Below are 15,805 nucleotides of genomic sequence, written 5' to 3' on the forward strand. Positions count from 1 at the left end.
CCTCGCTTCTCTAAGAGTTGTAGCCCACCTTGCACTATGGTTATCTAACTCTCCCCTACTGCAGCATAAAACCCTGCCTTCCCGGTGCCTATTACGTTGCTAGACCTTTAGAAAGGCAGAGGTGTAGTTCAAGTCAGGGGTAGAATTAGGTTAAAGGCTGGATCAAGACTGGGTTGGGTTTAGGTTAGAACCGGGCTAGTCAATTCCTAATCCCACTCACTAGGCGGCGCCCGCAGTCTCATTCCGGACGAGACGCCTCCGGTTTTGAAGTTTATTACCTGTCTAACAAGTTTCCTTCCTGCCCTACTGTCCCTTTAAGAAGGTGATCCAGGTGAGGCCGGGCTCCGCCCCTGGCGCTGGCCCCGCCCCCCACCCCCGCCCGGCCCTCCCCGCCCGGCCCTCCCTTCCCGTCCAGTCCTCGCGACCTGACCCAGCCGTCTGGGCCGAGGTCCCAGGTCCCGGCCCGGCGCCATGGAGCGGCGCTGGCCCCTGGGGCTTGGGCTGCTGCTGCTGCTCTGCGCCCCGCTGCCCCCGGGGACGCGCGCCAAGGAAGGTACCGACCCCCGCTCCCGTCCCTACCCCCTCCTCTGGGGCTCAGCCGGCATCCTCGTCCAGGAGCCGGCATTCCGGAGGAGGCCCTCTCCGCGCCCCCCTTTCCAGCGCTCTTGTTTTGCCCCGCAGCCAGGCGACCGACTGGCCAGGCCAGTCTTTGGTCTTTGACCCCCCAAACAACTGCTTTCCCGGGTCAGTCACCCTGGCCTACAGTTTGTGCCTGGTGGTGGAGAGGGAGCTCCTGACCGCTGCGGAGAAGCAGCGTCCAGACCCCCACCCCAGGGATCGTGGAGATCCCTCATTCCCAGGCGGTTTTAGCCTCAGTTGCCCAACCCAGAGATCCGGACCATATGAAGTCAGGTGTGGGAAGTCGCCTTATGCCATCCTAGGCCCGAGGACAGAGGGACCTGATGATAGGGGATGGATTAGAATTCGGGGTGCAGGGGTTCCCAGATGTACAGGTCAAGCCTTCCCTGTGAAGGCTTGCACACCCTCTCTGGCGCTACCTCCCAGACTCAGCTATGCCTTGTACCCACACTGAGCACCCCCAACCACAGGCAGAGCAGGCCCTTTGCCAGCAGAAGGGAACCTCCCCACCCAGGAACCCCCTCGAATGTCCCCTGTCCACACCCTAACCATTTATGACCTCCAGGGGCTGAGATTCTCTTTTGCCTATCCACCCTTCCAGTTCTGCAGCAGATGGATCCCCCAGGCAGCACCAGTCCCTGCTGAGTGAGAGGGTGCAAGTCTTGTGTGTGGCTGCTCTTCCCAACATTTCCTGCCTTGACTTTGGCCAAAGATCCAGACATCCAGTCCTTGCCCCAGCCCTTCCCCGACTCTGCCTTCCTCCCTTCACACTCTGGAGGAAGACAGACTAATCCCTAGAGCTCTTCACTCCTCCTTCCTGGGCTAAACCTCAGGAAGTCGCAGCAGTTAGGAACAGGATGTGGAAGCCTTGGGGCTGGGGGCCCAGGAGGAGGAAAGTGGGTTGCACGACTAGGGCCTCCTCCCCCAGAGGTAACAGGCCCCTTTTCTCCCTACTTCAGTCACTCTGATGGACACAAGCACAGCACAGGGAGAGCTGGGCTGGCTGCTGGATCCCCCAGAGGATGGGGTAAGTGTCAGGGGAGGGAAGGCTCAAAGCTGCAGGCCAGTGGGAAATGGGCGGAGAGGTGGGTGGAGGAACAGAGAAAAGAGCAGGAAAAACTGGAAGCGTCTCCTCAGGGAGGGGGAGGGGAGGTGAGTCAGAGCCTCCTGAATGGGACATTTTGGGGGGGGGGGTTAGGCTTAGCCCCATGAAGAACGCTTCAATGCCTGGCTCCCTCCCTCCTCATTCCAACGAGAGAGGGCTGAATACTTAGAACTTGGGGTTGATGAGCCCACATCACCCAGGGAGAGGATGAGCCATACTAGGGATGGTTGAGGGCTAAGAACCAAAACACCAGATGTGACCTCAATCTGAGGTCTCATCTGGACCAATAGAGTTGCACAGATAGGCTTCAGAGGGTCAGGGAACTCCATAAAAGTATATATTCTAAATTGTGTGTATGTATATGGAGAGGAGAGCCAAAGTTTTCACCTAACTCTTTAAAGGGTGTTTGCCTCCCCAAAGTTAAACGCTCCCCGCACTAGAGGTCCTGAGCCCTTGGCACCTTCTCCATCCTCCCCAGCCCAGGCACACCATGCATTCCAGCTGTCTGAACCTGCTCCAAGTCCCTTCCCTCCTTGGGTGTTCCTAAAACCTAGTGAACAGAAGTAGGTTTTTGTGAGTCCCAGAGAACACCTTCCACCACTCAGCAGAGCCAGCCAAGAACCATGGGAGGCAGACCTCTTTAGCCTCAGCTTCCAGGAGTCTGGCCTCAGGCCCTCCTCCCCTCTAGTCCTGGACCCCTTTCCCCTTCCTATTCCAGTAGGAATGCAGCCTCTATTTCTGGGATTGGGGTCACTTGCTTACTTTCCCTCTGGGTCCTAGGGTCCTGGCTCTACTCTTCGTTCTCCCACAGAGTGGCCTATAATTAGAATTAATAGACTAAACCATAATGTATCCTACAGGAGGGGCTGCTTGGAAAATCCTGGATTAGGCCAGCCGTAATAGGTGCCTCATCTCATAAAGCAGCTAATCACTCCACAGTGAGGGCTGCAGGTCCATCTGCTGGCTCCCACAGGCCTTCATCCCCCTCCCCGCAGTATGCACCAGCTGTCCCCACCCAAATAACTCTTCCCTTATTGGGCTGGAGTGGAAGCAAGACCCCTTTTGCAGCTCAAGCCAAACAGCTTTGCACCAGGAGGGCACAGAGACAGCCCCAGTCACATACTCCTGATGACTACCTTGCCCCCTCCCCATCTTTTCAACACACACACACACACACACACACACACTCACACACATTCAGGCTCCCCAGAATGTACCCATGGAGCAGCCAGCAGCCCAAATGATAAGCAAAAGGATTCTTGCTGCTGATCCTGGGCAGCTGGTTCTCCCCCGTCTGTCACTGCTGGGATTGGGAGAGGCAAGTAACAGCTGGGAACATCTGTGCCTGGCTCCAGCCGCAGCTGTGGCAGTCTAGCTAATGAGCTGCACATTAACCACCTACTACCCTTCCACCTGACCTCCATCCCAGGCCTTCCGCTCGGGCTTCCCCATCATACTTCCTCTTAAGAACAGGCCCTGCATGCCTTCACTGCCGGGACTCTCTTGCCCAATCTTTGAACTGTACCTCATGGATTTCTGCCCCTACCCCACCCCACCCAGTTCTTAGTTATTGGTGCTTTCTTCTTGCCTTTTCCCAGAGGTGAGTGTAGCAATGAACACCCTTGGAAAAGGAGATATTTTGAGGGCCTCAGACTCCACTATAAGATAAAGGCGTTGCAACCAAAATACCAATGGAATATTTTATAGAATTTGAGAGCTCCTTTCTTAAATCCATCTAGCATAAAAAAATACATAAGAATGGCTGAGAATTTTTGAAAAAGAATAATGAAATAGAATACTTTCCCTACTAGATATCAGAACATACAATATATCGCCTATAATTAAAACATGTGACATTGCACAAGAATACTCAGGTCAATGGAACAGAATAGAAAACCCACATACATGAGACTTTAGTATGTGATAACACTGGAATTGCAAATCAATGTGCAAAGTATAGACTAGACAGTAAATTGACATTCGGATGTCCATAATTTTAAAAAGAAGACAACACGTTAGAAGAAGGCTGTAAAGTTACATCTCCATTTCACACTATACACAAAAATACAAATGCTAGGGAGATTCAAATCTAAACCTAAAAACCAAACCTACAAAAATATTAGGAGAAAATATAGAAGATCTTTATAAGCTTGGGATGGGAGAGTTTTCCAAGCAAAGTACACAACCCAGCAATCATAGGGAGAGAAGAGAGATGTTATGTGAAATTTTTAAGGTACCAACATCAGAGACATCATTAGCAAATAAAGTGGCATGATGGGAAGAAAATATTTGAAACATATTTCAAGCAAATGATTAACATTTATCATGTAAAAAAAAAAAAAAGCCTCATCCAAATGCATACTCCAAAAAGATAAGAACAGGCTATCAGGCAAAGTTTAGAAACAGATAATTACATAGAAATAGAAATAGCCAGTGAACAAATTAGAAGTGCGAAACCTCCTTCTCAAAAAAATGTAAATTAAAATGACAAGAAGCTGTATTTGTGTCCATAAGATAGGCCAAAAGTAAAGAGATCATTAATATCCAGGTTTTCAAAAAATGGGGCCTCATGCATTGGTGGTAAAAGTATAAATTGATAAATCCTTTTTGGAGGCCAATTTGACCGTATCTTCTTTAAAAATTTATAATACTTATCCTTTGATACAGCAGTTCTACAGAAATCTTGTAGAAATCTGTACATGTTTACTTAAAAAAAAAAAAAAAAACTAGAAACTACCTAAATGTTCAACAATATGTGAATGATTAAATGAATTATAGTTCATTCATACAATAGAATACTATTTTATGGATTGCTAAAAAGAATTAGATCTTTTTATACTCTTGTGAACATCTTTTTTTAAGATTTTATTTATTTATTTGAGAGAGAGAGAGCAAGCAAGAGCACTAGTGGGGAGAGAGTATGAGTTAGGGGAGAGGCAGATTCTCCACTGAGCTCGATCCCAGAACCCTTAGATCATGACCTGAGCTGAAGGCAGATGCTTAACTGACTGGGCCACCCAGGCCCCACTTATGACCCTCTTTCAAAGACTTTTTTTGTTAAGATAAGAGCAAAAAGCAGGTTACAAAATAGAACTTAAGTTTTAAAAATATATATATGTTAAAAACACATCCACCCAAAAATCTTCAGCCATTTCTATAGAGGTACTATATTCCAAATTATATTCCAATTATATTCCAATTATATTCCAAATTGTTCAGAGTGGCTCCCTGTGAAGGGGTAGTCAGGTGAGAGGACATTCACTTTACACTATACATGTTCTCTGACTTTGACTAACAAGTGCATAGAGACCTAATGATCAAGAGCATAAACTTGAACCTAGAGTGCCTGGGTACATGCCCCAGCTCAGCCTCTTAACAACTGAGGGCATAGGGCAAGTCCTTTAACCTTGCTGTGACTCCGTTTCCTCATGGGAAGTGCTTACAACGGTGAGTGGCCCGTCCGTGCTATGATTATTAGTAGGTTTAAAAATTATTTTAAGGTAAAAGCAGTTAAGGGGGCGTGGACTGCATGGTGTCCAGGAGTCCACCCAGTCCTGTCTGTTGTGGATTTTGATAGTGACCATAACTGGAAGGAATATTAGAGAGGGTGAGTTCCCCCTATACAGAAGAGTGCTGTGCCTGTTCTTGCCCTCCAAAAGCTTAGGGGCCTTGATATTAAATGCAGTATCCTCTTCTCTGAACAAACAGGCAGAGAGGTTTTGGACTGGGCTTATGCCCTAACACTCTCCCTTTAGGGCCCTTGAGAGCTCCGCTGATGAGAGCCAGTACATATCGGTGCTCCAACTTCAGTTGGGAGTGGACTCATCCAAGGCTGCAGATCAGAAGGGGGGATTGTCTTGCCTGTCCTGCATATCTCAATAGCTCCTGACCCCAAACATTTAACTGACTTTCCTTGGGCCCCGGGGGGTGGGAAGAGAGCAGGAGCAGGACACGTAGCCTGAACCCCTGGAGCCCTGACAGCAGCTTCCCCATCATCAGCTGCACAAAAGCAGAGTTGGGGGAGCACGTGCTGACTTGGAGCCTGACTGGGATTTTCCTCCCGCAGTGGAGTGAGGTGCAGCAGATACTGAACGGGACGCCCCTCTACATGTACCAGGACTGCCCCGTGCAAGCAGGCGGAGACACTGACCACTGGCTGCGCTCCAACTGGATTTACCGAGGCGAGGAAGCTTCTCGGGTCCATGTGGAGCTGCAGTTCACCGTGAGGGACTGCAAGAGCTTCCCCGGGGGAGCCGGGCCTCTGGGCTGCAAGGAGACCTTCAACCTCCTCTACATGGAGAGTGACCAGGACGTGGGCATCCAGCTCCGACGGCCCTTGTTCCAGAAGGTGCTTTTTAAACCCTCACCGTTCGGTCCTAACACTGGTTCCTGCCTCCCTCCTCCCCGTGACCCCGCTCCGCTAAGGAAAAGGCAAAGTGGCAGAAACAATGAGGGTCTAGATGAAAAATCAGGAGAATGTGGGCCTAGAGCTCAGAAGGGGTGGATGGGAGTAGAGCAGCCCCCCCTTAGCCGGGGGCGCACGTCCCAGAACCCCCGCTGGATGCCCGAGCCGCAGGCTGTGGTGTTTCCGTGCGCGCGTCCCCGCGCACACGAGGCACGGCCGGAGAGGGCGAACACTGACTCGTAAAGAACGACGACAGTTAGAGCAGCGTACGGTGACAAAGGTCTTCGGACTGGAGTCTCTTACCCTGTCGGTCTCTCTCCATCTCTGCCTCTCTCTCTGGAAATACCCCGTTGTTCGGTACTCACCCTTTTCCTTCCGGTGATGCCGCGAGCTGACAAAGCCCCCTGTGAGGAGATGAGGTGAGGCCAGCGGCGAGGTGTTGAGGCCTGACGCTGGGCTTGCGGCGTGACGCTGGGCTTGCGGCGTGATGACGCAATGACGTGACGCAGCGTGAGGCTGCTGTTGACCTTCTCACAAAAGGTCGGAAGGGGGATCCCCCGTTTCGGCGCTGGCTGACGGCCCCGTGGTTAACACCTGCCGCCCCAAAAGCCAGCGTGCGGATAAGGAGGAGCCGCTGTGCCTTTTCTGCCGCGCCCCATCTTCGGGCTCAGCCTACCCCCTCCCAGGTTTCCCGGTGCCCGCCTCGCCGCTTGCCCAGGCCAGCCTCGGCTGAGCGAACAGCCTTCCCTGGCGGAGGCTGGGAGCGGGTGTTCGGACTTTTGCTGTCAGCACGCAGGGCGCTGGTGTGCGACACGCCCCTGCGAGTCCGCCTGGGGTGGCGTAGGGAGACCGATCGATCTCGGCAGGCTCGCTCTCTAATTCCGTTTTTTTTCCTGCTCAGGAAAGCGCACTGGAAGGCGGAGGTCTACAGAGCATAGTATCATAGGAAGTGCTCGCGTTTTTTTTCCAGAGGGAAGATGTTGTAAAGTTTGTTATTAGTAATAAATTAATGATGATGCACTCTATAACTGATCACCTCATTGGCACAGAGGTTGGGAACACCTTCGAGTAAGGGAAATTATATGGGCTGATGGCGTCTCACGGCCTGGATTCCAGTCCCGTCATGTAGTGACTGTGTGATCGTGGACGAGGTCTGGAACCTCTCTTAGCCTTAATTTCTCTGTCTGTTAAGTGGGGCTGGTAATCCATCCTGCCTCGTAGGTTTATTGTATGGACCCAAAGAGCATAACACACATAAGATGCTTACTTAGCTCACTAGCTCACAGGTAATAAGCCCTTGGTTTATGGACGTGTAAACGATGAAGAATTACACAAATAATCGTTTTCTGTTCCATGGAAATGAAGCATGACTTCGCCAGACCCCCTTTCCCCCTGCTCCTTCCCAGGTAACCACTGTGGCGGCAGACCAGAGCTTCACCATCCGAGACCTGGCGTCTGGTGCAGTGAAACTGAATGTGGAGCGCTGCTCCTTGGGCCGCCTGACCCGCCGAGGCCTTTACCTCGCTTTCCACAACCCAGGTGCCTGTGTGGCCCTGGTGTCTGTGAGGGTGTTCTACCAGCGCTGTCCCGAGGCTGTGCACGGCTTGGCCCGGTTCCCCGACACTCTCCCTGGCCCTGGCGGGTTGGTGGAAGTGGGAGGGACCTGCTTGCCCCATGCCCAGGCCAGCCCTGGCCCCTCAGGGGCACCCCGCATGCACTGCAGCCCCGACGGTGAGTGGTTGGTGCCCGTGGGGCAGTGCCACTGTGAGCCAGGCTATGAGGAGGACGGCAACGGTGAAGGATGCCTGGGTAAGGAGCCTTGAGGAGGGGGTGAGGACACGCAGAGGCCGCTTGGGGGAGGGAAGGTTGCCTGTCCCCCAAGGAGGCACATGCAGGGTGTTTCTGGTACAAAGGCTTTTGGGAGAGGGGTTGAATGGGGAGGAGACTGCCCGTAAAAACTGGACATCCATGGCTCTCCTGCATTCTCTCTCCAGCTTGCCCTAGCGGCTCCTACCGAGCGGACACAGATGTACCCCATTGTCTCAAGTGCCCGGGACACAGCACAGCAGAGTCTGAAGGGGCCACCATCTGTCCCTGTGAGAGCGGCCATTTCCGAGCCCCTGGGGAGGGCCCCCAGGTGTCATGCACACGTGAGTCCAAGGAGGCAGGGCTTGGCTATCTGCAAGGGGGTGCAGCCCTTTGTTGAGCCAAAGCTAAGGTTGGAATTTTCCAGAGCTTTCATATGCTGGGCATCCTTTAAATCAACGAACCATTAAAGCTCCTCCCTTGCGCCTTACTTTCCCTAGAAGAATGCAGAAATGAGGTGATTCCTCATTTCTGGAGTCAGACCTCCCAGCAAGGCCTACAGAGGTGGAAGGAGGCAGGGGCCAGCAGCTTGGATGAGAGCAAAGCTTAACGGCCCCTCTTCTCCTTACAGGGCCCCCCTCAGTTCCCCAAAACCTGAGCTTCTCTGTTTTGGGGACTCAGCTCTCCCTGCGTTGGGAACCCCCAGCAGATATGGGGGGGCGCCAGGATGTGAGGTACAGTGTGTGGTGTTCTCAGTGTCGGGGAGCAGCGGTGGACGGAGGACCCTGCCAGCCCTGTGGGGGAAATGTGCGCTTTTCTCCGGGAGCCACTGGGCTCACAGTACCGGCTGTGCGTGTCAACGGCCTTGAGCCCTATGCCAACTACACCTTTAATGTTGAGGCCCAGAATGGAGTGTCGGGGCTGGGCCCCTCCACACAGGCCAGCGCCTCCCTGAGCATCAGCATGGGGCCTGCAGGTGAGCAACCGGGGCAGAACTGGAAGAAACCAGAAGGGCTTAGAGCCACAGGGATAAATGGATGGGCAGGAAGCAATCAAAAGGCCATTAAAGTTACTTCCTCTTTCTTTCCAAACCCCTGGGACTCCCCCGACTTACAGAGTCCCTGTCAGGCCTGTCCCTGAGGCTGGTGAAGAAGGAACCACGACAGCTGGAACTGACCTGGGCAGGGTCCCGGCCCCGCAGCCCCGGGGGGAACTTGAGCTATGAGCTACACGTGCTGAATCAGGTGAGGGCGGGGCTGAGAGACCGTGTCCAGTGTCCATGCCTGGGCACACCCCAGCCTCCCTGGCCCGGGTGATGGGATGGAGGGAAATCGGACCACAGTGAACTGTGCAGCTTTCTCAGGACAAAAGCCTACAAAGAGCCCTTGCCCTGGCCATTCCCTCATCCACCCCACTCCACGTGATCCCAAGACTGCCCATCCCCTTCACCGGGTCTGGCTTGGCACAGCCCAGTTAAGGTTAGCTCTCATCAACAGGACGAAGAACGGCACCAGATGGTTCTGGAACCCAGGGTCTTGCTGACTGAACTGCAGCCAGATACCACGTACATTGTCAGAGTTCGAATGCTGACCCCTCTAGGGCCTGGTCCTTTCTCCCCTGACCATGAGTTTCGGACAAGCCCTCCAGGTGGGTGGATTCTCCTGTGTTCTACCCCAAACACACACACAGCTGTCATCCCACTGAGTCTTCTCAGACCGAGCTCCAGTCAGTGACCTTTCCTCTTCCTGTATGCATGTGCACAGACACACAGGAGCTGCCCAGGGTGCAGGGAGAGCCCCACACATTGGCACACGAAGCCCCCACCTCTTCATAATCTCCTCAGATACACCTTGTGATGTGATGCTGCCAGCCAGCTCCCTATCAGATGTGCTAACCCCTCAGTTTTGTGCTCATCAGTAGGCCTCCCCAAGTGAGTGGTCCCAGTGTGAGGCCTCCACGTGCTGGCTCTCTTTCACACACACATACACCCATCTCCTTGGGGCGGGGACACACACCTGAGGCCCACTGAGGGCCCTGCCCCTGGGCGTGCCCTTTCAGCCTCCATCATCCCGGTGGACTCTGAGCCCTCCAAATTTCCTCATCCCACGTGCCACAGTTTCCAGGGGCCTGACCGGAGGAGAGATTGTTGCCATCATCTTCGGGCTGCTGCTGGCTATTGCTCTGCTGCTGGGCATCCTCTTCTTCCGCTCCAGGTGCTGTCCCTGCCCCTCCCCAGCCACCCTCGGTGCTCCCTCAGCCTGGCCAGAGCCCCAAAGGCAGCCCCAGCAACCTGCCCATCGCCTAGTATGAAAGCTCTGGCATACCCCCACCCTATCCTATGCCCCCATCCCCTGTCGTTTGTGGGAAAAAGCCAGCCAGAGGCCCTTGGGTGCATGCACTCATGCCAAGACTCTGAAGAAGCTGCCCCCTCACCCCCACAGGAAAACCCAGCAGCGACACCGGCAGAGGCAACGTGATCGCGTCACCGACTTGAACCGAGGTGAGTGAACCGAGGTGAGCTGGGGGCACCTGTGTGTGTATATGTGGGGAAGGGTATTGGGAAGTACCACTGGGATGGAACCAGAGAACCCACATTTGTAGGCCAACTCTGGGAGCACAGGTTGGGGCTGTTGTCTCTAGGGCTTTTCTGTTTTGCTACCTAATTAACTTTGGTTAATTAATTTTGTTCTGATAGCCCCCCAGAGGCTCTGTGCAATTACCTGATAGCTCTTGGTGCCACTGTTCCAGCACCCGGGCCCTGGGCAGCCTCCCCAATCCTGGCTGGCCAGGTCTGTGGGCTGAGGCTCAGCGGGAAAGGGATTGCTGGCAGGCTTCCTAAAGTCCTCTAAGGCATGTGGCCTTCCTAGTGATCACCTCATTAAGTGCCCCACCAAAGGGGGAGACAGTGATCCATCCAAGTGAAGAAGTGAGAGTGAGCCTTGTCTGTGAATGTGAATGAGGTGTGAGTGATCAGAGGAGTATGGCTAGCAGGGGTGAGGAGGAAGGGCAAGGAATTTGAAGTGTGGTCAGTGAGCCATGGGAAGATTAGGTCACTGGAGGCCATGACCCGCTTTCAGGCCCAGGTTCTGGCCCAGTGCTCTGGGCCCCTGGGGGCAGGGACACAGAGCTTTGCACATGGACAGAGGAAGACCCCACTGCTACAGAGACTTTATCCCATGGGAGAAAGTCCCACGGGACTCTTAAGGGAACAGAAGAATGAGAAAGCTGGGAAGTGCTTCTGGCCTCACCTCTCCTCACCACCCCCCAAAAAAACCCTCCTGAGCCTTGCAGTTGGAGCTCCTGTGGCCAAGCACTCCCTGCTCTCCCCACAGAGGACAAGCTGTGGCTGAAGCCTTACGTGGACCTGCAAGCATATGAGGACCCGGCCCAGGGAGCCCTGGACTTCACCCAGGAGCTTGATCCAGGCTGGCTCATTGTGGACACTGTCATAGGGGAAGGTGAGCCGGGCAGGTCCCCTGTTACGTGGCAGCCCAGAGCTCCTCGCCAGCCAGCCTTTCAGCCGGCCCAAGAGCTCCTAGATGAGTTCCTTCCCTCTTCCACGCGATGTTCTTCTTGAATCACTGTGGTCATGTTGTAACCCCCTTATCAGGTGTCTGAGAGCCGCCCCTGCTCCCCACACAATCTGCTTCTGTGGTTGTGGACTTTCTGATGAACAGCCTGCACACGTCATCCTTGTCAGCAGAGGGGTCGCTGTGCCCAGGCCCAGGATATTCTCACATGGCTCCCAAATACGGGAGAGATTCAGAGCCTCCCTCTGAATCTCCGCCTTCCGCCCCCCAGAGGCCCGGTGTCCTTGGGCTGCCCTGATCCCGTGGGTCAGCAGAGGAAATGAATCTGAGCAGGAGAACAAAGCCTGGCAGTGTCCTTGCCAGCTGTGCAGCCATGCCAGCTGAGCTGTGACTGGAGGATCTTGCAGAAGAGAGGAGGCAATGGTCAGCTTCCCTGGTCATTGGTGCGCTGGCCCTGGCCCCGCCTGCCCTTTGTTGTAAACACAGCCCAGAGCTACCCCATGACCGCCTTCACCGGGCATTTGCCGAGCAGCGCCTGTTAGCCAAGAGCTATGCTCATGTGGGAGACAGTTTTAGACAGGTCATAGAGCTACACTCCTCTTCCAGACTCCTGTCCCCTTCCCAGGAAGGGCAGCCCAACCCCGTGGCAGAACAAGGGCAAGCCACTTCTTTGATCAGAGAAGACAGGAATCTGGGGACTGGATGATATGGCTCCCCGTCCCCTCAGGGGAGCCTGACAGGGCATCGGGCCACGGCCTATTTTCTTTCCATCCAGGAGAGTTTGGGGAAGTATATCGAGGGACTCTGAGAATCCCCAGCCAGGACTGCAAGACTGTGGCCATCAAGACCTTGAAGGACACCTCTCCAGACGGCCAGTGGTGGAACTTCCTTCGAGAGGCGACTATCATGGGCCAGTTCAACCACCCACACATTTTGCACCTGGAAGGCGTTGTCACAAAGAGTACGAGCGGCGGCCTCTCGGAGCATGGGGAAGGAGAGGAGGGCATGAGCCCCCTGGGAGTGATGGGAAGATACGGTGCCAAGGGCAGGAAGTCTGGTTCTGGGTAAAGATGGGGCAGAGGCTGCCGTGCTGACGTGTGCTTTCTGTCTCAGAAAAGCCCATCATGATCATCACAGAGTTTATGGAGAATGGAGCCCTGGACGCCTTCCTGAGGGTGAGGAGGGCAGAGCCAGCTGGGCAGGGGAGTGCACCATGGATCCCTGGGGTTGGCTCCTGGTTTGGGAAGAGGAGACCCTGCCCATTCCCTAACCTGCCCACTCACTGTGCTGCAGGAGCGGGAGGACCAGCTGGTCCCTGGGCAGCTGGTGGCCATGCTGCAGGGCATCGCATCTGGCATGAACTACCTCAGTGACCACAGTTACGTCCACCGGGACCTCGCCGCCAGGAACATCCTAGTTAGTCAGAACCTGTGCTGCAAGGTGTCAGACTTTGGCTTGACCCGCCTCCTGGACAATTTGGATGGCACATACGAAACCCAGGTTAGAGCCCTGTACTCATCACGCGCGTGCACACATGCACACACACGTGTGTGCAATTATGTGCCATATATGTATAGTCACGTGCACGAGTAAGGACACATGCTTTTGTGGACATAGTAATTACTCATCCCTTTGACTGTTGTTTTCTCACCCACTCGCCCCACCATGCCCTGAAACATGTCACCTTTCTGTCTTACATGCCCCATTAGGGAGGAAAGATCCCCATCCGGTGGACAGCCCCTGAAGCCATCGCCCATCGCACCTTCACCACCGCCAGTGATGTGTGGAGCTTTGGGATTGTGATGTGGGAGGTGCTGAGCTTTGGAGACAAGCCCTATGGAGAGATGAGCAATCAGGAGGTAAGCCTGGAGTACTCCTCCCCCCCCAGGACACCCCTAACTCGCTTCTCATCTCCTCCCCAAATCCTCCCATGGCCCTTGCCTCCGATCAGCCCTCTTCCTTCTTCCTGACCCGCAGCTGTTCTGTACTCTTGTTCTCGGTGCCCTTTGCCTTATTCCCTGTTCTCTTTACTACTGTCAGGGGCAGGTAGAGGCTCAGTTGTCTCTATCTTGTGTGAACAGAGATTTCTCAGGGGCCACCAGGGAAGGTGAGCTTCTCCCTCAAGCCTGCACCCCTTCCCCACTGCAGGTAATGAAGAGCATTGAGGATGGGTATCGGCTGCCACCTCCCGTGGACTGCCCTGCCCCTCTCTATGAACTCATGAAGAACTGCTGGGCCTATGACTGTGCCCGCCGGCCCTCCTTCCACCAGCTGAAGGCACATCTGGAGCAGTTGCTTGCCAACCCACATTCCCTGCGGACCATTGCCAACTTTGATCCCAGGTACCCACATTGGAGGGGGCAAGGGCTTTCAGAGGGCAGACCTGCAAGAATGGAAGTGGACATTCAGCTACATTCACTGAGTTCTGGGCCTGTGGATTTCTGGGAAGAGCACAGCATACTCCCGAGGCAGGACTGTAGTCCGCGTCCTTGGGGACAGTCCACCCTGATGGGAGAGCTTTCTAGCCCTAGCTTGGCGGAAGAGAGGAAGCAAGTGCACAGAGATGGAAAGCTCATAGAAGCAGTGCTGACCACCTGATACTGACTCCAGGGAGCTTGGTCCCGGGTGGGGAAGACAGAGACCAGCAAGTACCGGTGGGATGCATGTCGCGTGGCCTTGTGGGGTCTCCGAGGACACATGGCTAGCACGGGTTGAGGAGCGAAGGACAGGCTGATTACAAAGATTGCAGCGTTGTTTTGGGCCCGTGGCCAGAGATGAAGCTGGAGAGGTGACAGGGTCAGTGCCAGGAAGACCAGCTCTGCCGAGAAGTTTGCACTTCCCCCTGAGCATGGAGAACTGTTGACCAGTTTTTAAATGGGAGGGGCAGGATCAGAATTGTGTTTTACCAAAAAGATTGCCAGAATGTGAAGAATGAACTGGTGGCAGGAGTAAGGTGCGGGGGATGGGCAAGGCTGGACTCCGAATGCTTAACCAAGTAAACCAGCCCTGGCATGCCAGCCTCTGTATCAAACCACCATATATAACCTTGTTTCTGGGAGAAAATGTGCTCCAAGTTCCAACTTTTGAAGCTATCTTTTGGAGCACAACTCCCTCCTATACTGGAGAGTGCATGTGCTAATCTTCCTGGAATGCTGAACATTTTTCCCCCAGCAGATTTACTTTGCTAATGGTTTTGGCTCTGGTTGGCTTTAGCACAGGAACACTCATTGTCTTGTGGGTGTCGGAGGGCAAGAATAACAGCCGGGCTTGGAGGGAGCGAGCAGTGGCTGCTCCTGGCATTGATGGGGGCCACTCTTGACAATGGCAAGAGCCTGTCCGGCTTCCCAGGCCTCTGCTCTTCTGCCTTCTGCGTCCCCTCGACTGGGATGGTTGACCCTTGCGCATCAGCCCCTGATCAGGCAGCACCGGCCCCTCTGACGGGAGGTGGGCTAGCCGTCTGCTGGTGTGCAGGCCTCCCAGGGTGGCCACTTCCCCTGGGCCCATCAGTGCAGCAGGACTGTCAGCCTGCCTATTGCCCTGAGCAGACCAGGAATCGGGCCAGGAAATGAGTTCACAGACAATGGCCAGGCTAATCCACAAAGTCCAGATAATCTCTGTGTTCAGACACCCAACTTGAATGCTGGCTGCAGATGCTCACGGGCTGAGTCCGGATGTCAGGGAAGCTGGAGGGGGGCGGCAGAGGACAGCGCCTGCCTCTCCCATGGGACTGAGGTACCCTGCATCCCACAGGGTGACGCTTCGCCTGCCCAGCTTGAGCGGCTCGGACGGGATCCCCTATCGAAGCGTCCCGGAGTGGCTGGAGTCCATTCGCATGAAACGCTACATCCTGCACTTCCGCTCAGCGGGGCTGGACACCATGGAGTGTGTGCTGGAGCTGACGGCTGAGTGAGGACCCCGCAGGCCTGGGCTGGGAGGGCCGCTGGGAGGGAAGCCCACACTCACACTCCCCTTTCGTCACCCACAGGGACCTGGCACAGATGGGGATCACGCTGCCAGGACACCAGAAGCGCATTCTTTGCAGTATTCAGGGCTTCAAGGACTGAGCCCCTCCCTCACCCGCAGAGATGAGGGCCGCGGCCACTCCTCCCAGTCCTCCCCTCAACCTACACGAGATGTAGGCCTTTGGTGCTGCTCCTGCCCGCCCTTCCCTGAGGAACTCCCCTCTGGGCCTGGGGGCCTTTGTGTTAAAAAGGGAGGTGGGGGTAGAAATAAAAAGGTAATTGGGGGAGGGACCTGGGGAAGGGTTTAATATATACACATATACATATATATTTTTGTAAATAAACAGTTTTCTCCTTT

At 54.5% G+C, this 15,805-nt stretch overlaps 1 protein-coding gene across 1 annotated transcript; it reads left to right on the forward strand.

Moving 5' to 3' along the window:
• The first annotated feature begins 395 nt into the window (after window positions 1-395).
• On the forward strand, window positions 396-15,788 carry EPHA1 (EPH receptor A1). Its single transcript, XM_032304912.1, has 18 exons — window positions 396-553; window positions 1,599-1,666; window positions 5,811-6,092; window positions 7,556-7,958; window positions 8,144-8,299; window positions 8,587-8,931; window positions 9,072-9,199; window positions 9,452-9,602; window positions 10,072-10,168; window positions 10,397-10,455; window positions 11,288-11,413; window positions 12,261-12,446; window positions 12,599-12,660; window positions 12,779-12,985; window positions 13,195-13,344; window positions 13,634-13,827; window positions 15,236-15,391; window positions 15,471-15,788. The coding sequence occupies exons 1-18, from the start codon at window positions 472-474 to the stop codon at window positions 15,547-15,549; spliced, it is 2,931 nt and encodes a 976-aa protein (XP_032160803.1). The 5' UTR covers window positions 396-471; the 3' UTR covers window positions 15,550-15,788.
• The last annotated feature ends 17 nt before the right edge of the window (window positions 15,789-15,805 follow it).

The sequence above is a fragment of the Mustela erminea genome, chromosome 11 (genome assembly GCF_009829155.1).
Source record: "Mustela erminea isolate mMusErm1 chromosome 11, mMusErm1.Pri, whole genome shotgun sequence".
Lineage (NCBI taxonomy): Eukaryota > Metazoa > Chordata > Mammalia > Carnivora > Mustelidae > Mustela > Mustela erminea.